Below are 23,288 nucleotides of genomic sequence, written 5' to 3' on the forward strand. Positions count from 1 at the left end.
GTGACGTGTCTGCCCAGATGGTGACCCCTCACCCCCGCCTAGCTCCCAGCCTAGGCAGCTGGATTTCCTTGTTTTAGCAGTTCCCGCTTCTCTCCTCCTTTAAGGGTGGGGCAGGTGGTACCTGGATTGGCAAAAAGAGAACAAAGCTTCATTCCCATCTTCCCGACTTCCCACAGTGCAGCACAACCAATTATCCCACGGTGCCAGGCTAGCCACCTGCTAGTTCTTCGACACTCCTTGTCCATGCTTAGGAAAGTGAATTCCAGCCAAGGGAAGCAGGGTCCAGTTGTGGAGGGACTGTCCCCACAACTTGGGGCCTCTTCCTTGAATCCACAATTTTAAAAGGTATGCAGGAACAAGGAAGCAGCGAAGCAAATTCTCACTCTTTAAATTTTTTTTTCCTTTTTCTAAATAAACCAAATGCTTCCTCGAGCAGCTGAGCAAGGGAGGTGGCGGTGGCGGTGGCCGAGGCAGGGTGGGGGTCTGGGCAGGCCATCTGATGTCTGCCACACTGGGAGGGCGTTGGGGGGAGCAGAGAGAGGGCAGGCTTTGCCTCTGGGATGTCCCTCCTTTCTGCAGACAAGTGGCCGGCGGTGGGTCTGGGGACCCAGCATAGGCCGGAAGGGGGCAGCTGGCTGGATGTCCAGAAGCTTCTTCCTCCCTCAGCCACGCCTGCCTGACAGCCTCCAGCCCTCTGCTTCCTTCCCCTCCCTTCAGGGGCCTGACCCACTGTGTGTCCACCACAGCAGTGCTCCGTGCCAATCCCGGCCGAGCAGGGAACCCAATCTCGAGGTCGCCACACATCCTCTCGTGGTTTTCTCCCTCCTTCTCGACACCGGCTTCGCCGGCCCTGGAATCTGGAAAAACAAACTAGGGAGGTGAAAAGTTGACTTGGTTTCTTGGCGTTTTTGTTTTCTGGAGGGCAGTGAGAGGAGGGGTGAGGGAGGAGCTTGGTGCCATGTTTCTTCCTTTCCTTTTCCTCTTCTGACGTCAAACGAACGATGAGAATCCTGCTATAGGAGCCCGGGATCCAGGGGCGAGACTGCTGGGGGGACGGTAGAGGGTGCTCTGCTGACTCGGGGGGTTCGGGGGGTTTTGGGGCGTTGGAGTCCGGCTGGCCTTGGGCCGAAAGAGGCTGCCCTGCTGGGTGCTGGTGCTGTTGGCCATGGTGGCGTGGTCCGGCTCGCCCGAGTCGCTCTCTGTGTAGCTGTACGCCTGCGCCCGCGAGATTCCCTTCTGCTGCCGCCGCCACGAGTTGTAATACGTGGGGTCGCTGATGTAGTGGTTGACAAAGGAGTGGGCCTTTTGGTGGCTGGAGTCGACCTCGTATTCACTGTCGCTTCCCTGGGAGGACAGAGAACCGGGGTGTCAGTGGCCCCTGGGGACCGGTCACTATGTGGGGGCTAGGAGGCACACAGTGCTCTGTGAGTATCTCCGCTCTGTCTCTCTCAAGACTTGGGCTGTGGGCCTCTCGCTGCCAGAGGGCACGATGCCCCCTTATGCCCACTTTCCGCTTCCTTCAGAGCAGATCCCGGACATGAAGTGTCTACTACGGCGACGGCCGGGAGCCAGGAGACACCAGGTGTGAATCAGGAGACCTGAGCTCTAACCTGTGTTTTCAGCCGAGGTGAAATTCACGTAACATAAAATAAATCAGGCTGGGTGCGGTGGCTCATGCCTGTAATCCCAGCACTTTGGGAGGCCAAGGCAGGGAAATTGCTTGAGCCCGGGAGTTTGTGACCAGCCCGGGCAACATAACGAGACCTCCTCTCTACAAAAAAAAAATAAAAAATAAGCTGGGCATGGTGGTAAGCGCCTGGAGTCCCAGCTACTCAGGAGGCTGAGGTAGAAGGATTGCCTGAGCCCAGGAGGTCAAGGCTGTGGTGAGCCGAGGTTGTGCTACTGCACTCCAGCTGGGCAATTCTCTCTCACTCCCCCCATCCCACCTCCGGCAGCCACTTGTCTGCTTTTTGTTTCCAAGGATTTACCTATTCTGAGTATTTCATATAAATGGGAGCATACACTGTGTGGCCTGTGCATCCGGCTTCTCTGACTTGATGTAATGTTTTCGAGGTTCTCCCACAATGTACTCATCTGGGTCCAGCCTCTGATTTCCTTCGTAACTGGGAGCAAAGCCAGAGGCAGATGAAGACCTTCAGCGGCCTCAGGCAGCAAAAAATGCCAGCCCTGCCCATGTGCCATCCAAAATAAAAGCAGCACTTAGCTAGGAAGTGAGCGCGAGAAAGATATCAACATGAGTTCTGGAGCTGCACGTGGTGACCACCTTGAAGTGGTTTGAGTTGTTTTTTTTTCTAAAGATAAAACATGAGATTATTCTTAATGTTTTTTCATACTTTGGTGTCCCAGGCAGGGGCTTTGTCTGCCTATGGGGGACATCAGCCCAAGGCAAGAGTCAATCTGCGTTTGTAAAGTGAAATCTGAATTGTGGAGCTAAAAATACCATGTGTCCCTCCCCCACCCGAGCTCCCAGCAATGTTTTGAGAACTAACAAGACAACAGATGGACCGCCCTCAGAACTCTCTGGAAGAGAAGCGCTCTGATTTTAGCGAACAGCACACGCTCGGTGAAATGCGGCTCAAGGAGCCCACCAGGGCTTCCTGGGCCCAGCTCAGCAAATGTCTCTGCCTGGGGACAGTTACCAAGTTGTACCAACCCAAGAAAAACAACATGGGGGTAGACACCGCAGCAAGAAACACAGTCATCCCCATGCAAATGAGACAAGATGGAGGGGTGACCCGGCCAAGGGGTCTGAGCTATGGGGAATGGGACACACAACTAGTTCTCAGGAGCTCGGAGTCCTTCGTAACATTGGGACGCTCAGAGACCTAGGGAGGCAAAAGCTGCAACCCATAGAGGGATCAGGACCTGGGCTGCTGGAGCAGGCACCGCTGACTTGTATTATTGCATTTAATCTTCACACTTCCGAGCCCTGGGTACTACTGCAGCCTGAGTACTGCTGCTGCCTGAGTACTGATGCCCTGTGAGTCCTGATGAGAACTCAAGTGCAGAAAGGATGAGGGTTTGCCCAACAAAACGGTCTCGTTGGGCTTGAACTCAGATCTGCTGGATTTTCTAAAGCCCAAGCATGTACCTCCATACTCCTGCCTGGAGCTGCCCTCACTCCCAGTGGGGGTGAAATACTCCCTAGTCCATCTGCTCGTTTATACCCTCTGGCCCTCCCCTCCGTCTCCTCACCCTTCCACAACTCCAGCCACTCTCCTTCCCAGCCCGCAGCAGACACCGCTCCCCCACCCCTCCCAGGACCTCAATTCTCTTGGCGGGCAGAGCCGGCTGCCCAGGACAATGGAGACTTCTCTGTGACGCAATGCGGCACAATAAAGCCCCTTTCTGTGCCTACTGCCCAGCTGCCGGCCCAGGAGAACAAAGGGGTGCACAGGCGGGGTGGGGGGACTCCATATGCCGAGGGTGGGCACCTGACGCTGGGGCCGAGGGGAGGCTGGTCTGAAGGCAGGGGCAGTCAGAGGGAACATGTGTGGCAGGTGACTGGGGGTCCGTTCCGCCCGGGGCTGGTGAGGGCCTGTGGGCGGGAGGGACCAGAGAGGGATCCCCACATTTTCCCTCAGGTCCGGTCTTTCCACCCACTGACTGGCTTGCATGGTGGCTAGTGTCTGAGGTTCGAGGATTTTGGCTAGCCGCCGGCACCAAAAGGAATCCCCAGAGCACTGCGGTCCCCATCCCAGTGCGTGAGCCTCTGGGCTGTGAGGTGATGGCAGCATGGGGAAGTTCCAGCCTCAGTCTCTCTGTCTGCAAAACGGGTAGGTCCCCACAATCCATAAGGTGGAATGAGCTAACACCTGAGAGAATGCTCGAAGAGGGATGATTAGGGAGAGAGTGAGGATGGGCCCAGGCAGGAGGGGACAGAGATCAAAGCCCCCCTGGGAGGAATCAGAAGGGGCCAGGGAGCCTGGGAGGCTGACTCGGTGCTCAGGCAGCTGGGGAAGGAGGGCGTTCAGCTCCTGCCCTCCGATCCTAATGCCTAATTCCAAGAGCGGGACAGGTCTGGATCCCGAGCAGAGAGGGGAGTGGGCTTCTTTGGCCTCCAGTCACCCAGACCATCACCAGCCACCAGCCACTACCTGCCGAACAGCCCTTGGGTGCCAGGCACTCTGATGGGGTCGAGAGGCTCCAAAGGGAAGAGTTGGGAGCCAAACCAAGCTGGCGCCTCTGGAGGGGCCGGGCGGGGAGGGTCAGGGTTGCCTCTTCCCTTCAGCTCTCCAAAGCCCAAGGAGGGGGTCTTTGCGTGAGCAACTGCCGCTCCGCCTCCATGTCCAGGAACATCTGTTTCTTTTGGGGGTGGGGGTGGGGTGAGAAGAGGAGAAAGAACCTGAGGAGGGGACCCAGGGCTCTTATTGCAGCTTCCAACTCTCAGGGGCCTCCGGTAATTGAATGCAGTTTCCCAGGAACCCGCCCAGCACAAAGGGGGCCTTTCAGGGGCTGTCCCCAGCCTGCCAGGCCGCCAGGCAATCAGGCCGCGGCTTCAGCTCTCTGGTCTCTTAACAGCTCCTCAAAGCCACTCAATCAACAATTACCCGGGGGAGGGGAGGGCAGTCTCCAGGCCTGGTGATCCAGCGGGGAGGGACCCGAAGGAGGGAGGACCCTGGAGGAGAGAGGCAGCAAGCCAAGCCCTTTCGCCTTTTTGTTCACCTCTAGCCCAAAGTTTCCCGCACGGACTCCGCAGGCGATGGGGTGGGAGGCAGCTCTGGGCTTGAGGATGGTGTTGAGACCCTGGGGCGGGCAGAGGACCCTTATCTGGTTGAATCTTTTTTTTTTTTTTTGAGTTGGAGTCTCACTCTGTCGTCCAGGCTGGAGTGCCGCGGCATGCTCACAGCCACCCAGCCCAGCATCGACCTGCTGGGCTCAGGTGATCCTTCTGCCTCTGCCTTCCAAGGAGCTGGAACTACAGGCGTGCGCTACCACACCCGGCTAATTTTTGATTGATTGTGAGACAAGGTGTCGTCTGGCTGAATCTTATAACGTCTTCCCAAGAAGACAGAGAAGTCACCCTGTGCTGCTCCTTTGGAGACTGGAAGCTGGAGTCCCGCTCCCATCCACAGTCCCATCTACAGTCGCCTCTGTGCACAGCGCTCCAGACTGTCCTGCTGGATGCCCCCACCTTAAGCCAGCTAGGGTTCAGTCCCCTCTGGACTCGAGGTGGGCTGGGGTCATGTGCTAAGAGACATCTCCTGGGCGTCTCTGAAGAACCTCACTGGAAATCTCCCAGGAATGTCCTTTGAGAACTGTCAGCTCAGACACAGTGTCCCATGTGCTACATGTGTCTCTATAAGTAAAGGGACAACTAATGCGTGCTCCCACCCCCAGCTATCAGAGATATCATCTGTGGTCAGGGTCTCTCGGAAGGTCTCTGGGTGGAGTTGGAATCAGCCAAGCCTCTCTCCTCCAGCCTCCCCTCTGTGCCGGGTAGCTGGATAAGTCCAGACTGCAGTGGGCACAGCTCTCAGAGTCAACCGGACCTAGATTTGAATCCCAGCTGCCTGTACTTCTGAGCTCTGTGACCAAGGCACCCTACTTCACTTCTCTGAACCCCAGTTTCCCCAGCTGTTAAGTGGGGATCATCCCACTTGCATGGAAGGGTGATTAGATGTTAAATAAGAACATACAGAGCCCAGGGAGTGGCACAGAGTAGGTGCCCATGATGTGACCTGGCCTCCCTCTCCCTGGACTCACTCTGCTCTGCACTGAGGTGCTGAGTGTCACAAGCCTGGGCTGCCAGGGTCACCTCAGGGAGATGAGACCCTGGCTGAGCCTGGTAGACTCATGGCCCCAACCTGATAGACAGGTCACAGCCACTCTGCAGGAGGGGCGAGGAGAGAACAAGACCACCGCTCCAGCCACCCACCCACCCACACAGCCCCCTTCTGTGCATGACTTGGTCCTGTTCGCACTTGGCGGCCCAGCTCAAATAAACACCACCTCCTCCAGGAAGCCTTCTCAGAGCCTCCAGGCAGTATGGCCACGTCTCCTCACAGATTTTATCTGCCACACAAAACAGACTTTTGTTCACCACTCTCTTCCTGAAATTATGGTTCCATAATAGTTTAATGAGAAATGAGGCTGGACGTGGTGGCTTATGCCTATAATCCCAGAACTTTGGGAGGCCAAGGCAAGAGAATTGCTTGAGCCCAGGGGTTCGAGACCAGCCTGAGCAACTTGGGGAGACCTCGTCTCTGCAGTAAATCAAGAAAAACTAGCCAGGCATGGTGGTGCACACTTGTAGTTCCAGCTACTTGGAAGTCTGAGGCGGAAGGATTGCCTGAGCCCAGCAGATCAAAGCTGTGGTGGCCATGATCACACTCCTGCCCTCCAGCCTGGGCGACAGAGGGAGACTCCAGCTCAAAAATAAATAAATAAATAAAAGAGAAATGAAAGGTGACTGTTTAGACACATGCAGTGTCCCGGATAGATCACCACACATGATGATGCAACATTTATCAGAGTCTGCTTTGCCCACTGCTGTAGTCACCACCCGTAAATAGCGCCTGGCTCCGTTTAGTGGGTACAGAACAAACAGTTGTTGAATGAATGCACCAAGGAATGAATGAATGAATGAATGAATGAACTCCACGGAGAGTGAAACTAGCACTTACTCCTCCTAGGTGCTACCCCACCTGTGTGGGTGCTCAGAGTAGATGTAACAGGAGGTTTGGGGGCACTTGGGCTCACTGTTCTCTGCCCCTAGCGAGAACTCCATAAACAGCATGTATTAAGGAGTTTGGAAAACAGGACTTGTCCTGTATGTTTTATTCTTACTTTTTTTTTTGAGTCGGAGTCTCACTCAGTCACTCAAGTTGGAGTGCAGTGGCATGCTGCTCACGGCCACTGCAACCTCCATCTGCTGGGCTCAGGCGATCCTTCCACCTCAGCCTTCCAGGTAGCTGGAACCACAGGCAGGCGCCCCCACACCTGGCTAATTTTTTGGTTTATTGTAGAGATGAGGTCTCGCTATGTTGCTCAGGCTGGTCTAGAACCCCTGAGCTCAGGCAACCCTCTTGCCTCCGCCTCCCAAAGTGCTGGGATTACAGGTTTGAGCCATCACACGCGGGTTTTATTGTTTTTAACATAAACTTGATTTTCTTTTGATGCGGGCCACCCACGATATTGCAAAGAACGAAAAGAAGTTCAAGATTAGAAGGTGTGCGCCATTGGCTTGGGGCCGTTTTTCCATTGAGATTTGACTGTGTGCTAAATAGATATATATTTTCCCCACCAAACTCGGGCTTTTATTTTGAAAATGGAATTGGAATGCCGCCACACTGCAGTTTTAGAAGTTCCATCAAACAGGCCAGGGGCCGTTAAATCTCTGGTGTTTTTTTAAATCTCCGGTCTTTGGGTGCCCTTCCTTCTGCCTGGGGCCCTCTTCTGTACCCTGTGTCCTCCTGGGGACCGCCAGCCCCTCTCTCCTCAAGCCCCTGTCCCACAGCTGAATGATGGCCTTCCTCACATCATATCGTGTGTGTTTGTTTGTAACTCAGACTGACTTTCTGTTTATTACCATATCACAGGAAAACAGCCGGGCAGATTTCCACCAGTTTTGGAAAGCGTTTTGGGTGGTCTGATTTGGAATATAAACCAGGCCAGGCGGCATATGCAAGACTCACTCAGAAGCCCTGGGGGAGGGGAGCCCTGGAAAAGATAGGCAGTCATTCTCCCTGGCAGCTGAAACTGAGGGCCCAGGCCCATGTGGCTGCTGGTCCTTGGGGACATGCCCTTGCATGAACTGTCACAGGAAGGAACTACCAGAAGCACCCACCATCTGCCCCACACAAAAGTCACGATGGTGGGGGTGCCACACCCCAGATACCAGCTGGTAGGTGAGCTGCTTCTCACATGGCAGTAGGATCGACTTATCTGTGTGTCTAATAAGGACGTCAGAGGGAGGCCTGCTACTCTGTCTCTAAGTCTGTCCCTTCCCCCAGTCCACGGAGGCCTCCTGGGAGGCAGGGCCATGTCTCTATCACCTCTGTCTCCAAGTCTGTCCCTTTCTCCAGTCCACGGAGGCCTCCTGGGAGGCAGGGCCATGTCTCTATCACCTCAGAGCCAGCTCAGGAAATTGGCAGAAAATGGTTCAGTGTGGAGGAGAAAGCAACGTCTGCCCCTGCCTCTGCCCCTGCTGGAGCTGCCCTCACCGCCCTGGGAAGATGTGGACACCCAGCCTAATTTGCTAATAAGGCACAAACCCCGGGCTGATCCTATAAACACAGAGGAAAGACCGCTAGCTGGAGTACAGTCTAGGCATAAATGTAGTTGTGGAATCGTGGAACAGTCTGCCTGGGGCCCTCTTGGCAATGCTTAGGGGCTCAGGGTGGGGGCTATTTACCAACAGGTATGGAAGCAATTCATTTTAACAGTGGATCAGAACACCAGTGCCCTGGGACAGGGGAACACGGGTGACTGATGACTTCCCCACAGAATGTTCTTAGTGTCTTCCTGGGCTCTTCCATCTCTGAAGGTGCCAATGCCCTGGCAACAGCCTTCTGGAACCTAGAGTACCCACGTGACCCTAAAGCCAAGCGCCTGGTTTTCAAGAGCAATTCTAGGGTGAACAGACCCAAGTCATCCCAGGTGCCTTCTCCAGAGGCCCTGTGACTAGCCTGTCACTGCACACCTCGGCCTCATCTCACTGAGCGTCCTCTTCCTTACAGCCCCCTGGATAGACCCACAGTGTGTGGACGCAGGATGTGAAGGACCCTCCCGGGTCACAGACTCATTAAGGGGCCAGGGTTCAGACCCAGGGTTCATGCACCAAACATGACCAGTGAGTACCTCCTCTTCAAAGCAGCCTTCTGAGAAGGCTGGACAGTTATCCCTGTGACCTCACTGCTGCTGGGGGGTCTTTTGGGGAACAACTTCAGTGCTTGCAGCACTTTCCTCTGTGTGTCCGTCTTTGTTCTTTGAGGATGGGCTTGTGTCTTTTGTAGAAGCCCATCCACACTGACTTGTGAAGTGCATCAAGTCAGAGGAGTGAGTGTTGGCCCTCTTGAGTGTCTCATCACTGGGTTCTGAAGGTTTTTCCAGAAAGGTCTGCAGTGAGGGTGAAATGATTGGACTGTGGGGTGGGTGGGGTTTCGTGACAGGATAGAACCCAGGGGCTGACCCAACCGTAGCCAGAAGGGCTGTCTGTGCGTAGGATCTGGCTCTGAAACTTGGGAGCTGCCATCTCAGGTTTGTGTTTTCTGTCTGTTGGAGCAGAGCTGACTCACTTAATCTTTCTGAGGCTCAGTTTCCCCATCTGTACAAAAAAAAAGGCAACCCCACTGCCTGGCTTAGAAGGCTGCTTTGATGATAGATAGTGTGGCTTGTAAGACGCTGTGTACAGGCCCCTGTGGGATGGGCATCTGGGGTCAGTGTTACTATGAAGGGGTGAAGCTTCTCTGGATGTACGAGTCTGAGTGTTGGTCAAGAAGGAAGCATAATTACATCCATGCTCTTAGTTTCTCTGTCCTAGGGTCCGACAGTTAACATTGCGTCTGTTCTGGTTGATTGGTTTCCCCAATGACTTTTCATTCTGCCAACAATGATTTATAGAGTGCCCATGTGCCAGGCTCTGTGTAAGACGCTGTGGATACAACAGTGAACAAAAGCCTCACGGCCGGGCTCGGTGGCTCAGTCTGTAATCCCTGTACTTTGGGAGGCTGAGGCGAGTGGATTGCCTGTGCCCACGGGTTCGAGACTAGCCCGGGCAACTTGGCGAGACCTCATCGCTACAACAAATAGAAAATTAGCCGGGCATATGAATGTTCGCCTGTAGTTCCAGCCCCTTGGAAGGCTGAGGTGGAAGGGCTGCCAGAGCCCGGCAGGTTGATGCTGGAACAGCCATGAGTGCGCCACTGCACTCCAGCCCAGATGACGGAGTGAGACTTCAATTCAAAAACAAAATGCCTCACATGCCCTGCCTTCAAGAAACTTAGGCTTCAGATTACATAACCCAACTCATCTGAGCCCGGCTCACACTATAAACCATCCCAAACTCTACAGGCAGTCCTCCAGAGTCTGGGCTGAGGTCAAGTGCCCCTAAAAGCAGCTTAAATGTTCTGCTAGACAACTGCCTTCTGGAACACGGGCAGCCTTCTTTCTCTGGAGTCTGTGCTCTGTGGGAGTGACTGGTCCAAGTTGCTATGGAAACAGTGTTCAAATGATGGGCTTGTTCTGAACAAATCAGACCCATGGCTCCGTGGAGGATTCCAGGCACTCTTTGTCTGTCCTGGGGGTAACTTCTGAAGCAGAATGCTCTTGAGCACAGGGATTCTTCTCTTGGCAACTTCTTTTTTTTTGAGTTGGAGTCTCACTCTGTCACCCAGGCTAGAGTGCCGTGGCACGCTGATGGTCACTACAGCCTCAACCTGCTGAACTCAGGCAATCCTTCCACCTCAACCTTCCAAGTAGCTGGAACTACAGGTGCACACTTACCATGCCTGGCTAATTTGTTATTATTATTATTTATTGTAGAGACAAGTTCTCGCCAAGTTGCCCTGGCTGGTCTCGAAGGTGCAGGCTCAGGCAATCCACTTGCCTTGGCTTTCCAAAGTGCTGGGGTGACAGGCAGAGCCACTGAGCCTGGCCTTGGCAACTTCTTTAAAGCTGGGAGGTCCTGGCCTGCCTCATGGCCATAGAATGACTCTGTGTCCCTGTGAGGGTCCTCCAGGTTCACATGGGATGATAACAAAAAGCTCTTGAGATACCCAGGCAATATCTTCTACACATAGAGGACTTACTTCCTGAAAGTTCAGCATCCAGTCAATGAGGGTAAAACAATAATGTGCTCTGCAGAAGGTCAAGGTCAAGGCAAGCCAAACAGGGCAACACAGGAAGTCCCTCTGGCTGGCTGCCTTTTTCCATAGAAGCATGACTCTAGGAGGTCTATGTTACAGTTCCATGGGCAGAGGGCTTTCTTTTATCATTTTGAATTCTACCTTGAGTATCTAGAATCTAAATGCCGGTCACCATCTTTGGGGTAAAGGAAAGAAAAATCATGCTCTGTGGGTCAGCCTGTCAGTCCCCAGGATCTACGTGGCCACAAAAAGTTAAATACAGCCGGGCTCGGTGACTCAGCCCGTAATCCCGCACCTTGGGAGGCTGAGGTGAGTGAATTGCCTGAGCCCGTGGGTTCGAGACCCGCCTGGGCAACTTGGTGAGACCTCATCTCTACAATAAATCAAAAATCAGCTGGGCGTGGTCGTGCACGCCTGTCATTGCGGCTACTTGGAAGGCTGAGGCAGAAGGATCGCCGGAGCCCAGTGGGTCGAGGCTGCGGTGGCCGGGAGCGGCCACTGCACTCCAGTTTGGGTGACAGAGTGAGACTCCAACTCAAAAAAAAAAAAAAAAGTTAAATACTCATAAGAAGTCTCATAAACTGGTTCCCATGGGCTCAGGGCATCTGTATCCCCCCATTGAGTCTCCGAGTGAGCCAGGATAGGTTGGGGTCTCTGTCTCTGCCAGTTTTGGGCTGGGGGGTTAGGGCCAGTCCACGGGGCTCACAACCAGATCCCAGCCTTCCTGGCACGTCCTGCCCGGCCAGCAGCCCTGCTCCCTGCTGGTACTTCTTCCTCTGCTTCCTCTCCCAGGCCTGGGCAGAAAGGTCCAGGGCGTGGGACACAGTGGCCTTTCTCGGCTCCTTCCCGGGCAACCACCAGGCTCCGCTGAGGCTGAGGGGGCTGGGTGGGAAGTTGTGACAGCGCATGACTGGAATGCACTCAACCCCCACCCCACCGCCGGGGACAGAGTGTCCCTGGGTGACCCACCTAATGGCAGCTCCCTGAAGCTCTGTGTCTCCCAGAGACATTGACTGCCCCCCCAAGATAAAAGTGGACATTTTTTGAATGGTTGTACCAGGCTCTGTGTAAACTCTTCTGTGCCTAATCCCAGCGGACCATCCCCGCAGCCACATGACAGAGCCTACGATCACCCCTGCCTGTCCTACAGATAGAGAAACTGAGGCTCAAAGAGGTTACCTAGCACCCCAGAATGTCCCAATTCATAGGCAGCAGAGACGGGATTCAAGGATCCAACCTCAGGTTCGAAGCTTCAAAGCTCAACGCCTCCCTGGTCTCTACCACTTCTCAGTCCCAGGGCTCTGGGGCACCCCAGCCCTCCGTTTCCTGAGTAGTTAGGTTGGGCATTTCTCCAGGCCTCTGGCAATGCAACCTTTTCCCGGGATCTCCCTCTCTGTGCCCTCAGCATGCATCTTTGCAAGCCTACTGAGTAACTGAGCAGGTGGGGTGACTCCTGAAAGTCTAGAAGACCATGTTCTTGGGGGGACCTTATGTGATCAAGGTTCCGGGGACCCCATGAGCACAAATTTTGAGCAGAATTTGGCAGCTGGCCCATAAACGACTTTGGGGTAATTTCTTGGGTCCCTTATTCTTTTTGTGTTTTTTTAACGTCACAGTCTCACTCTGTCACCCAGACTGAAGTGCAGTGGCACCATCACAGCTCACTGCAGCCTTGACCTCCTGGGCTCAGGTGATCCTTCTACCTCAGCCTCCTGAGTAGCTGGGACTTATAGGCATGTGTCACCATGCCTGGCTACTTAAAAAAAATTTTTTTTGTGGGTAGAGATGAGGTCTTGCTATGTTGCCCAGGCTGGTCTCAAACTCCTGGCCTCAGGCGCTCCTCCTGCATTGGCCTCCCAAAGTGTTAGAATTATAGGCGTGAACCACTGTGCCTGCGCCTGGTCCCCCTTAGTCTTTATGGGCCCATAAAGGAAAGGAAGGAAGTCCACCAGGCCCGTTCCGAAGTCATCTCTCTTCACTGCCCCACTCTGGGAGGGGGCGCGGCCTTCCCTTCCCGTGGTATCTGGCCCTCCTTCCCTCACCTGAGAGTCGGAGATTTCTGAGGGCTTCTCGGTCAGACTACTGCTCTCTGCCGGGATGAGGTCGTTGTACTTGGTGACATCCTCGTCGGAGTAGTGAAGGCTGCCTGGGCTGGGCCTGGGAGGAGACCTAGAGAGAGAGTAGGAAGTGGGGCTGAGAGATGGCCTCACTCAGAGCGGCCTCCTCTGGCAGGGGAGGACACAGCAAAGCCTGGAAGCACAGGCCACGAGCCTCTCCTGGGGTCCTCCTGCTTCGGGTGTCCACACTCCAGAGGCTGTGAAGAGAGGGCTCTGGGATTCTGAGGAGGGAAGAGATGTCGCACCAAGCTCCTGCAGTCTTGGTGGCGTGCAGGTGAATGTGGTGGTAGAGGGGGTGTCACCATGTCTGGACTCAGGGCCCTGCAGCCTGGGGCTGGTTTGGTGCCAATGGGACTTCTGTTACACACGGGGGTGTAGGGGACACACGGGAGGCTGGTGGGTGGGCACTGTGAGTGCCAGAGGCTAGGAGGGGCAGGGGCAGGTGAGGCCGCTGGTGAAATGCCTCTTGTTATGTGCGGCAGGGCCCCGGAGGCAGCCTGGCAGAGCTGTGGTGGCCATGCTGGACCCGGCTGGGCCCGCCACAGCGGCCTCAACAAGCTCTTTCTTTGGAAGGCTGGATCTGGCGGAGGATGAGAGCCCGGCTTTGCGAGCCCCTCCCTGTGTCCTCCAGATGAACACACACATCGTTTCACCCCTCCAAGACAGAGACAGAGAGAAGCTTTGTGAGCTCCCGAGAGAGGCGGGGGCCCCCGCTCCTCACCGCCTCCATGAGCTGGGAATGCGAATAGGTTTGAGGCCAGAGATGGGCCTCGTCCCTCTTGAGCTCAGGGGAGCATAAAACTGCCACATCATGTCAGAGGAGGGCCAGGTGGGCCCCAGCAGCTGCCCTGTGCTTGGAAATGGGGTAGTCCACAGGGAGTGGGGCCTTGGAGGGACCTGGGGCTGGAGAGAAGTCAGTAGGAAACCAAAGCCGGGTGCCCACCGCCTCTGCCTATCCTCACGGGCTGCTTTTAGGTTCTGCCTTTGGAGGCAGATGGGGCAGGAGACTGTCCTCTAATGAGTACAGATAAGGATCCAGGGGAGAGGGTTTCCTGGACAGGGAGGAAGGCGGGTAGGACATGAGCAGTACTGGGGGTGCTCCTTGCCCCAGCAAACCCCTTGGCTGGACCCATCTCCCCTCTGGGACAAGTGACTATTGGCGGGCCTGTGACCTGGGCAGCTGGCTCCAAATAGCAGATTGGTGTGCAAAATGTCATGCCTTGTGAATTTCTCCCTAGTGTGAGCTGTCATCCCCAGGCTGCGACTGGACCTTGTGGGATGGGCACAAGACCCTGGTGGTGCAGCCTGGGCCCCGCCGGTCTTTCTGCCGGCCGTTCCCAGCCTTGGAGCCTGAGCGCCGTGTTTCCCAGGGGGCGCTGCCCGCTCGGTGGCCCTCCCCAGCATCCTCCACACTAGGGCACTGCCAGGCCCTGGACTCTGGCCCCCAAACCTCCATCCCCGGGCTGCCCGACGCCGAGGGACCCTACCTGGTGTACAGGCCGTTCTTTCGGCAGAAGGAGTTCTTGACAGAGAGCCGCCGGTTGTTGAGTTCCAGGGCAGGGAAGCTGCTTTCATCCAAGCTCATCATCTCCCCGTGGCCCAGGGCTCCGGACTTGGCACTGTTCCCTGTGGGGGGAGACTGACACCCTCCAGACCCTGCGGACTTCCCTCTCCTGCTCCGCACCCCCTTCTGGCCTGTCGCCTCTTCCTTTTGCCAGGCTTGAGACCAAAAGAAGAGACCGCGGTCGTGTGAGGAGTCCTGAGCTACCTCGCCCATCAGCGGGGAGCGCCACCAGGAGAGGCCCGGCCGCCCCAGCCCCGGCCAGAGGGAGGCAGACCCGTGAAAGCCAAGGCTGGCCGGCAGGACGGGGCGCCGGCTTACTCACCCGAGTCTGTCTTCTTGGCATACTTCTTGCTCTGGCCTCGGATGATGAGCACAAAGACCAGAAGCAGGATGAGGATGAGGCCGACCAGGGCGACGACCACCAGGAACCACCATTCCTCGTAGAAGGGGCTGGCTTTCTGGGCTGGAAACGGGCGCGGTCAAGCCCGGGAGTGCAGGCCCCTCTTGTCTCCGAGTCTCCTACTCTAGCTACTGTGCTGGCTAGCAGCTGGCCACCACCCCGCGTACGGGGAGGCAGGGTCTGGGCCCTCTGCACGGGGTGGAGCCTAGGACAAGCTGGCAAGGAGGGTGTCCCCTCACACGCCTGCTCTGGTCTGCAGGTAAAGGCCTGCCTGGCGGGCTGATGTGGGAAGGGTTCTGTGGCTGCTTCCCGACTCACTGGGGGAAGAGTGCTGGGATCGATCAACGATGTCTGCCGGGAACACAGGAGGAGAGAGTGGCAGTGACAGCATGCTAGCTACTGTTCCTTTTCTTATTTCTTGTCTAGGGGCCACCTTGACAAGCAGACCCAAATCTGTGTGGGGGAAGGCTGCTTCTCTGGCCTGCAGGAGGCAGGGAGTGCTTTCCCCAGGATTCAATTTGGACTGAATTTTTTTCCCGGGGGGCTGAAAGCAGGGACAGCCAGGAGGATGGACGTGAGGGGTTCATTTTTGCTTCTGAGTTGGGGTCTCAGGCTGCAGTGCAGTGGCATGCCCATGCCACTACAGCCTTGATCTGCTGGGCTCAGGCGATCCCTCTGCCTCAGTCTTCCAAGTAGCTGGAACCACAGGCACAGGCCCTCATGCCTGGCTAATTTTTTGATTTATTGTAGAGACGAGGTCTCACCGAGTAGTCTAGGCTAGTCTTGAACCTCTGGACTCAGGCGATCCTCTCACCTCCGCCTCCCAAAGTGCTGGGATTATAGGCGTGAGCAACGCACCTGGTCTGGGGGGGTTCTTTAGAATGCCTCTACCAGGTAGACCCTCTCTTCTTTCAAGCCCACCCCCTCGAACTTTGCTTTCTGCACCCAGCCAGTATGACCTATGAGGAGTGGGCTCTGCTATTTCGGCCTTGAAGCATTTCTGTCCCCCGATTTGATTCTGAAGAAGAGACCGCGATTGTGTGCAAGGGAGGAGTGTGTGGGGGGGGGACATTTGGAGCTCATCTGGCCAGTAGAAATTTTGAGTTATCGTAGAGACCTTTGTGTGGTCTGAGATACGGTAGATGGGGAGAATGAGACGAGGGAAGAGGGGAGGGGTGGCTAAGGCCTGCCCATCAGCTGCTGACCTGTTGTTTCTGGGGGGGGTGGTTTCCATAGAAACACGGTTTATGGCCTGGCGTGTTTGAATCTCCTGGGTGATGAGCTCATGGAAGCTCGCACCTTGGGCCTGGAGTGCTTGAGTTGGAGCCCAAAAGCTTCCCCTGGAGCTGAGGGCTGACCCAGGCCCGGGCCCCAGAACTTGCTGCTTTGGAACCTTAAGCGGACAATGCTTTTGGGTCCCCCCAGGGCTTCTGGCGCTCCGGTTCCTTCTCCACTGGCCAGTATCCATCGCCAGACCCTGCCCCGGGGCTCCCCCTATCCCTCACCCCACGGGCTGTTACCTGGCACGGATTGGGAGGGGCTGCTGGGGGTGCCGAAGCCGTAGTCGTTGACCGCGATGACCCGGAAGTCGTAGCTCACGCCCGGCTTCAGGATGTCCATGCTGAACGTGTAGGAGGTCACCTCCTTGGGGATGTCTTTGATGAGGATGTCCCATAGACCCTCATCTGTGGGGGCACAGAGAGGGAGGCCTGTGAGGCAGGGGGCAGCCTCAGAACCTGATCCCAGCCCGGTCCCGACCATGCTCCCTGAGGGCGGAGCCTGTGGGATACGCCCCGCACAACACGGAGTCTCGACACTTGGTCCTCTGTTGATGTTTCTAAAAAGACACCTTGCAGAGTGTCTGTTTTTTTAAAACATCTGCACTACTTTAAAAAATACGAGCTGGGCTCGGGGGCTCAGCCTGTAATCCCGCGCTTTGGGAGGCTGAGGTGAGTGGATGGCCTGAGCCCGCGGGTTCGAGACCCGCCTGGGCAACTTGGTGAGACCTCATCTCTACAATAAATCAAAACATCAGCCGGGCATGGTAGCGCATGCCTGTAATTCCAGCTACTTGGAAGGCTGAGGCGGAAGGATCGCCGGAGCCCAGCAGGTCGAGGCTGCGGTGGCTGGGAGCAGCTAGGGCACGCCAGTGTGGGCGACTCCAACTCAAAAAAAAAAAAAAAAAAATATATATATATATATATATATACGTACCGGTCAGACAGTACTGTCCCAACCAGTGACAGTGCCACGTCCAGAGAAGAAGGCTCATTTCGGCACTTGGAAAGGCAGAACTCTCCGGGCTCTGTCTTCCCTGTCATTACAAATGGCTGGGAAACACTTTAAGCGGTTGCCTGGGATTTCATCATATGGGAGTACCCTTCTTTAATCTGGTTTTCTAGTTCCCTGTCCCTGTGAGTGAGGCAGAGGTGCCACGGCCACCCGCATCCTTTCTCCATGTGGGGGTAAGCCTGCGGTGGGACCTGCTGGGGGGCTGCCCAACGTGGAGAAAGGATGTGGGGGGGCTGCCCTCTCCACACCCCTCCCGCCGTCAGCACAGACCCCTCCCACATGGGAGGCCAGGGGGCCCTGTCTGCATTCAGGACCATCCTTGGGAGAGGCTCCAGGGTCGGAGCCCGGCCTCATCGTTAGTCCAACTTGGTTTTGAGCGTCTGCCTCCTAAACCGCATCTTGTTGTCGAATGTTGCTCACCCTTGCTACGCTCTCTCTGTCTCCCTCCATCTCTCTCTCTCTCTCTCTCTCTCTCTCTCTCTCTCTCTCTCCAGCTCTCTCTCTGCTGGGTTGTAAAAATCCCTCAAAAGCAAGGATTATGTCTGATTGGGCTCAGTCTGCCCAGCACCTAGCACAAGCACCCTCTAAGTGTTTGCTGAATAAATGAATGAAAATTTTCTTCTCTGGCTTTTATGTACCCATTTTTGGTGTTTCACACCTTAAAATTTAAGTATTGGGGGGTAAATCCATTTTCCCCATATAACTGAATTCTCTCACTCATCCTCAAAAGATAGCCATAATGGCCAGGTGTGGCGGTGCACACCTGTAGTCCCAGCTACTTGGGAGGCTGACGTGGAAGGATCGCCTGAGCCCAGGAGGTCAAGGCTGCAGGAAGCTGGCATCCTGCCCCTGCATTCCAGCCTGGGCAACAGAGGGGGAGACCCTGACTCAAAGAAAAACAGTCATAACGATTATGATGGGGACGCTGACAACAGCTGGCTCTTACTCCTCTGTCAAGTACCCCAGGTCTATGCATTTTACTTTTCAAATCCACAGCAATGACGAGAGGGAAAAACCATCGTTCCCATTTTACAGATGAGGACACCAAGGCCCGGAGAAGGGCATAGCTCATCTTCCTAAGGTCACACATGGAAAGTGGCAGAGCTAGTACTTCCGCCTGGGGCCTGACTCCTGGCGCCAAACCTCCTCTGGGTACCCAGGGAGCTGGGTCCATGTTTGCTGGGTGGGCTCGGCTCGCCGAGGCCCTGCTACCTTCCAGAAGCCAGGGCCTCTGGCCTGCTGTTCAACCTCCCTCATTCCACCCCACGCAGGGACAAAGGGTGGGGCTGGGGCGACGGGGCCAGGCCAGAAGCTGCTGGAATGTCACGCTGGGGCTCTGGCCTCCCGCCCTGGGCACTGGCTGATGTACAGCACCGGTTCCCCGGGGGTTGCAAATCCCCTGAGCGAATCCCTCCCGGGTCTGCAGGGCCCAGCAGCTCTCCGGCTCATTCGGGCGTGTTTAGCTGATCCTGCACAGCACGGAGCACACCCCACGCAGCGGGGAGCACGGGACGAGAGCCATGTCCTCCCGAGGATGAGAAGGGCGGACAGCCAGGGCACAAGGGGGCACAGGAGAGGGGCGAGATGCCCCCTCCCCGTTGCTTGCTCTCAAACAGCCCTCGCCCGCTCTGCTCTTCCCCTGTCCTCCTCCCCCGGACGTGTCGCTGATCCTGTCCTCGGCTCTCTGGCCGGACTCCACGCCTGGCCCTTCACAGGGTCCTGGCTCGGTTCTTCCTTTTACGCTCAGGCTTGACTCCTCCTGCTTGGACCAGGTCATGGCCCCCTAACTTGGAACGCCGAAGTCCCATGCTGGGCCTCCCGGGGAACACTGGAAAATCAACAGGGCCGAGTCCGGGGCCAACATTCCACAGCCTGGCATCGCAGTCGGCCAACTTGGGTGGAATAAACAGGCACGGGCCCTGGTGGGGAGAAGCAGACCGAGGTGTCCTGGCCAACGTAGCAGCCGGCACCGGAGGGCTGGGGGGGACCATCTGGAGTGGGGAGAGAGCCAGCCCGCACACGTCCGCCGGCCCACGGTGGAGCCGAGCAGTTAGACGTATAAGCTATTTGCACCAGCGATGATTAGCATAGGATTAAGGCGACAAGGGGGTGGCGGTGGCTTCCAGAAACTACTAGAATTATTAACTCTTTGCTGTTGGGATGGTGAGTGCCCAGCGACCTCACAGTCATAGCAATCTGTCCCTGGGCTGTTTCCATATTCCCCATTAGAACGATCAGCTGCCGAGAGACGCTTGACTACTTTCCACGAAGGTTATTATTTGTTATTCAGGTTAGAGCAACAGCCCTTTTTTTCTTTCTCAACTTCAATCACCTAACCATGGATCCGTGGAATACAAAGAACAAGCCTCCAGCTCTTGCTGACTCTGGCACCTCTGATTAACTTGGAAACCTAGCAACGCAGGAGCCGGCCGTGGCCGAGAACCCTTGCACGTAAGCAGAGCCCGGACATGGGCGTCAGGACGTGTGAAACAAGAGCAGCCCCCCAGAGTGACTTATCAGCTGCTCATCTCCTGATGGCTTTGGAAGTTCTTGTGATTCGATTTCAGGCTTGACAGGAGAGGTTGGTACAATTACAGGAGCTGCTGAGACAGCCGTGATGGCACAGACAGTGCTGAGGGAGGTAGCTGGGGTCTCCTTGGTTACGGGGCACGGGTCCGTCGGGTCGCAGGGTTAACCAAAGTGAGCCATGTGCTTATCCCTCTGGCTTTCTGAACAATCCTCAACCCAAGGTAGTCTCTGGGGGTTCCCTGGTTCTTTCTTTCTTTCTTTCTTTCTTTTTTAAATTTGAGTTGGAGTCTCACTGTGTTGCCCAGGCTGGAGTGCGGTGGCGTGCTCACGGCCACCACAGCCTCGTCCCTTTGGGCTCAGGTAATCCTTTTGCCTCAGTCTTTCAAGTAGCTGGAACCACAGGCATGTGCCACCAGGTCCGGTTAATTTTTTGATTTATTGTAGAGATGAGGTGTTGTTGCCAAGTTGCCCAAGCTGGTCTCAAACTCGTAGGCTCAGGCAATCCTCTCGCCTCCGCCTCCCAAAGTGCCGAGATTACAGGCACGAGCTACCATGCCTGGCTCCTGGATGTTTCTTAACCAAGACTCCCGCCCCATCTATCTCCCACTCCCCAGCAGGGCCACCTGTAGCTTCGCCTGCAGTAGCACAAGCACCTTCTCAGGGGGAGGACTCACGTGCCCCAAGTGGAGGGACCCAGGACGGAGGGAGAATGAGAGCCATGGAGTCTTGGCCCAGCGTGGGGCAGGGGCGCACCTGAAGGCCTGGCCTCTATGACATAGCGGGTGATGGGCCCTTTGCCGGGGTCTCCGCTGGACCAGTGGATGGCGATGGCAGAGCTGTAGCGCACAATGATGGGCACACCAGGTGGTCCCGGGGCACCTGCAAGCAGCACACAGAGGGCAAGAGATGTATTGAGCCCAGTTCGGCCGCCTGGCCTCCCACCCTGGGCTCGAGGAGGAAACCTGGGTGATAAAACCCATTGTCGCCTTGGAGCCTCTGGGAAGCCCTGCACGGCTGCCGAGGCCTGAGCAGTGTGTCTCGGGCCAGGCCTGCCTGGGTGGACTTCTGTCTCCTCTGGGTCACCCCTACTGTCCCGCATTCTGGATCCCAGGGAGAGGGCACATGGGGTGATCCAGAAGGATCCCTGGAGTAGAGTCAGGAGATCTGGGTTCCAGCCCAGAACTTCTGAGATGGGTGACTTTGATCAATTCACACAGCCCTCCACTGCCTCAGTTTCCCCGTCTTCAAGGGCCTTTTGGAGGGTAAGGCTTAAGGGGGCATTGGAGGTTGGTGCGATGAGGGCAGAGTGGACGCATATAAGAGGGGTTGGCTGGGGGCACCGAAGAACCCCCCAGCAGCGTCCCCTGGTGTGTGACAGTGATGTCCTCCCTTCCTCCTGCCTGAAATTCCACTCCACCCCCACCGCTCTCAACTGCATTTGCTATTAAGTTAGGCAAGGGGAGAGGGGCTGTGGCCCCAGGAAGACTTGGGGACCCTCTGCTAGGAGGAGGGAGGAAGGACTGGGTTCCCTGCTGCTTTCCTGGCATGAAGGTATGTCAAGGAGCAGCCTGGCACGTTGGCCAGCAGGGGACCAACCCTAGGAGCTAGAGCACGAGAGAGGCGGTGACTTCTGTAGTAAGAAGGGTGATCCAGGTGTCCACGGTTGGCCTTAGCCCGTCTTTCCTTGGGGGTGCCCGTCCAGAGTCCTGACCCCATGTGCTATCACCACCATGCTTGCTTCCCATCAGACGGGGAGCTCTGTATCCCCAGAGCCTGAGACAGTAGGTGCTTCCTACATGCTTAGGGATGAGGGATAGAACCAGCGTGTGAGCGCTGGCTGTGTGGCCTCTGTGGACATCCACCAGGAGGAGAGCTGAGTCCTGGCTCACGCTGAAGCTCCTCCAGGGCCCAGGAGAGCTGGAGGGTGGGACGGGAGGCCCAGACATGGCCTGGCAGCCCACTGCCTCGCCCCTGCGTCCAGCTCTGACCGTGCCACCTTGGGGAACTTTTTTCCTTGCCTAAGGAGCCTTCTACCAGAAGCCCAGGGGCAAGGTCAGCTGAGGAATCAGGAAGGGTGGGGGACACGCTGGGGGGTGTGGAGGCAGGGAGAGGACAGTGTCCAGGGCTGAGGGAGGGAGCCCTCAATTCTTCTTGGGCCAGAAGGTTCCAGGAAAGCCAGTCATTGCCTGGTTGCCGGTTCTCCCCCTGCAGACCCCCTTCCCCTCTCACCAACTGGTGAGGACCGTTTCCCCTTCTCCCCCCACCCCGGCTGGGTGAGGACCCGTTCCTTCTTTATCAGAGTGCCCTCTGCCAGTCCCTCTGCACTCCCTGCCCCACCCCCTCAGCCTGGGACTCTTCAGGCCTTAGGTTAGAACAGCCTGTCCTCCAGACAGCTCTCTCCTGTCCCTAAGCCACCGCTTGGCCCTCAGCTGGCTGCCAGAGCTTTCTTCCTGCTTTTGTTTCTCAGGAAGCAGCTCAGGTGAGAGGCAGCAAGGGGCAGGACTGGGGGTACAGACGGTAGGGGCAGGGGCGGGTCAGCTCCGAAGCAGGGCTTCCCCTTGCAGGTTCTGTCCTAAGGGGGCCACATGGCTTCTAACAGGGTGGGAATGGAAAGTGACCAGATGAACAGGGAAAGTGCAAAGCGGTCCCTCTGAGCCACCAGGGAAGACAGGCCTGCGGGACAGGCGAAAGGTACCCCCAGGGCCAGGCTGACTCGGCCTGCTGGGGAGAGGAGGCCTGTGTCCACTCCTGGTCACTGGGCCAGGGTACAGGTGGAGAAAAACTGAAGGGAGAGTTTGGGAGTGGCTGTGTCCTTTCTTAGGGAGGGGGGCAGCAGGGTGGCCTGTGAGGTGGCTTTTGTGTTGAGGATGGGACACCCTGCATAGGTGACAGGGTCTTGGGAGGGCTCACAGGGGTCTGGGTAGAAGAAGGGTGAGAGGGGATGGGAGGTGGTTGGGACACTTAAGGAGGTCATTGGGAATACTCCGTGGGTGGGCATTTCAACAGACAAAGGGCAGAGGGCAGGGCGTGGGCAGTGAATCCACAGCCTCCTCCATCAAGGTGTTTCTCAGTGTGCTACTTTAGTTAGATCCTCCGGGGCTCTTAGGATAGGAGCAGATCACCAAACCCCACCCTGGCCCCAGGACATCAGCACCGCTGGGCATCTGCCCTGGGAACGTGCATCTTAGCAAGAGCTGAAAGTGGTGCTTTCCACACTGCCAGGGGGCAGGGTGGCTCTGGGCGTGGGAAGATGGCTACGGCCAGGCCAGATGCAGGGGGATCGGCTAGGCCGCCTCCTTCCTGGACGGAGGTGATGGAGGAGAGGGAAAGAAAGGAGTGGTGGGTTAGCCAGGCTCGGTGGCTCAGCCCGTAATCCAGCGCCTTTGGGAGGCTGAGGTGAGTGGATTGCCCGAGCCCACGGGTTCGAGACCCACCTGGGCAGGCGAGACCTCATCTCTACAATAAAATAAAAAAATCAGCCGGGCGTGGTAGCGCATGCCTGTAATTCCGGCTACTCGGAAGGCTGAGGCGGAAGGATCGCCGGAGCCCAGCAGGCA

At 56.4% G+C, this 23,288-nt stretch overlaps 1 protein-coding gene across 1 annotated transcript in view; it reads right to left on the reverse strand.

Moving 5' to 3' along the window:
- Positions 1-796: 796 nt before the first annotated feature.
- Positions 797-23,288, reverse strand: part of SDK2 (sidekick cell adhesion molecule 2) — a 189,974-nt gene continuing 167,482 nt past the window's right edge. The window contains exons 43-48 of the mRNA XM_021711624.1: positions 20,485-20,610; positions 16,431-16,595; positions 14,833-14,973; positions 14,434-14,572; positions 12,872-12,998; positions 797-1,344 (exon numbers count right to left, since the gene is read on the reverse strand). Coding sequence (XP_021567299.1) covers positions 991-1,344; positions 12,872-12,998; positions 14,434-14,572; positions 14,833-14,973; positions 16,431-16,595; positions 20,485-20,610 — 1,052 coding nt within the window. The 3' untranslated portion in view covers positions 797-990. The remainder of the gene's footprint in view (positions 1,345-12,871; positions 12,999-14,433; positions 14,573-14,832; positions 14,974-16,430; positions 16,596-20,484; positions 20,611-23,288) is intronic.

The sequence above is a fragment of the Carlito syrichta genome, unplaced genomic scaffold, assembly GCF_000164805.1.
Source record: "Carlito syrichta isolate Samal-C Ts95f unplaced genomic scaffold, Tarsius_syrichta-2.0.1 Scaffold302417, whole genome shotgun sequence".
NCBI lineage: Eukaryota > Metazoa > Chordata > Mammalia > Primates > Tarsiidae > Carlito > Carlito syrichta.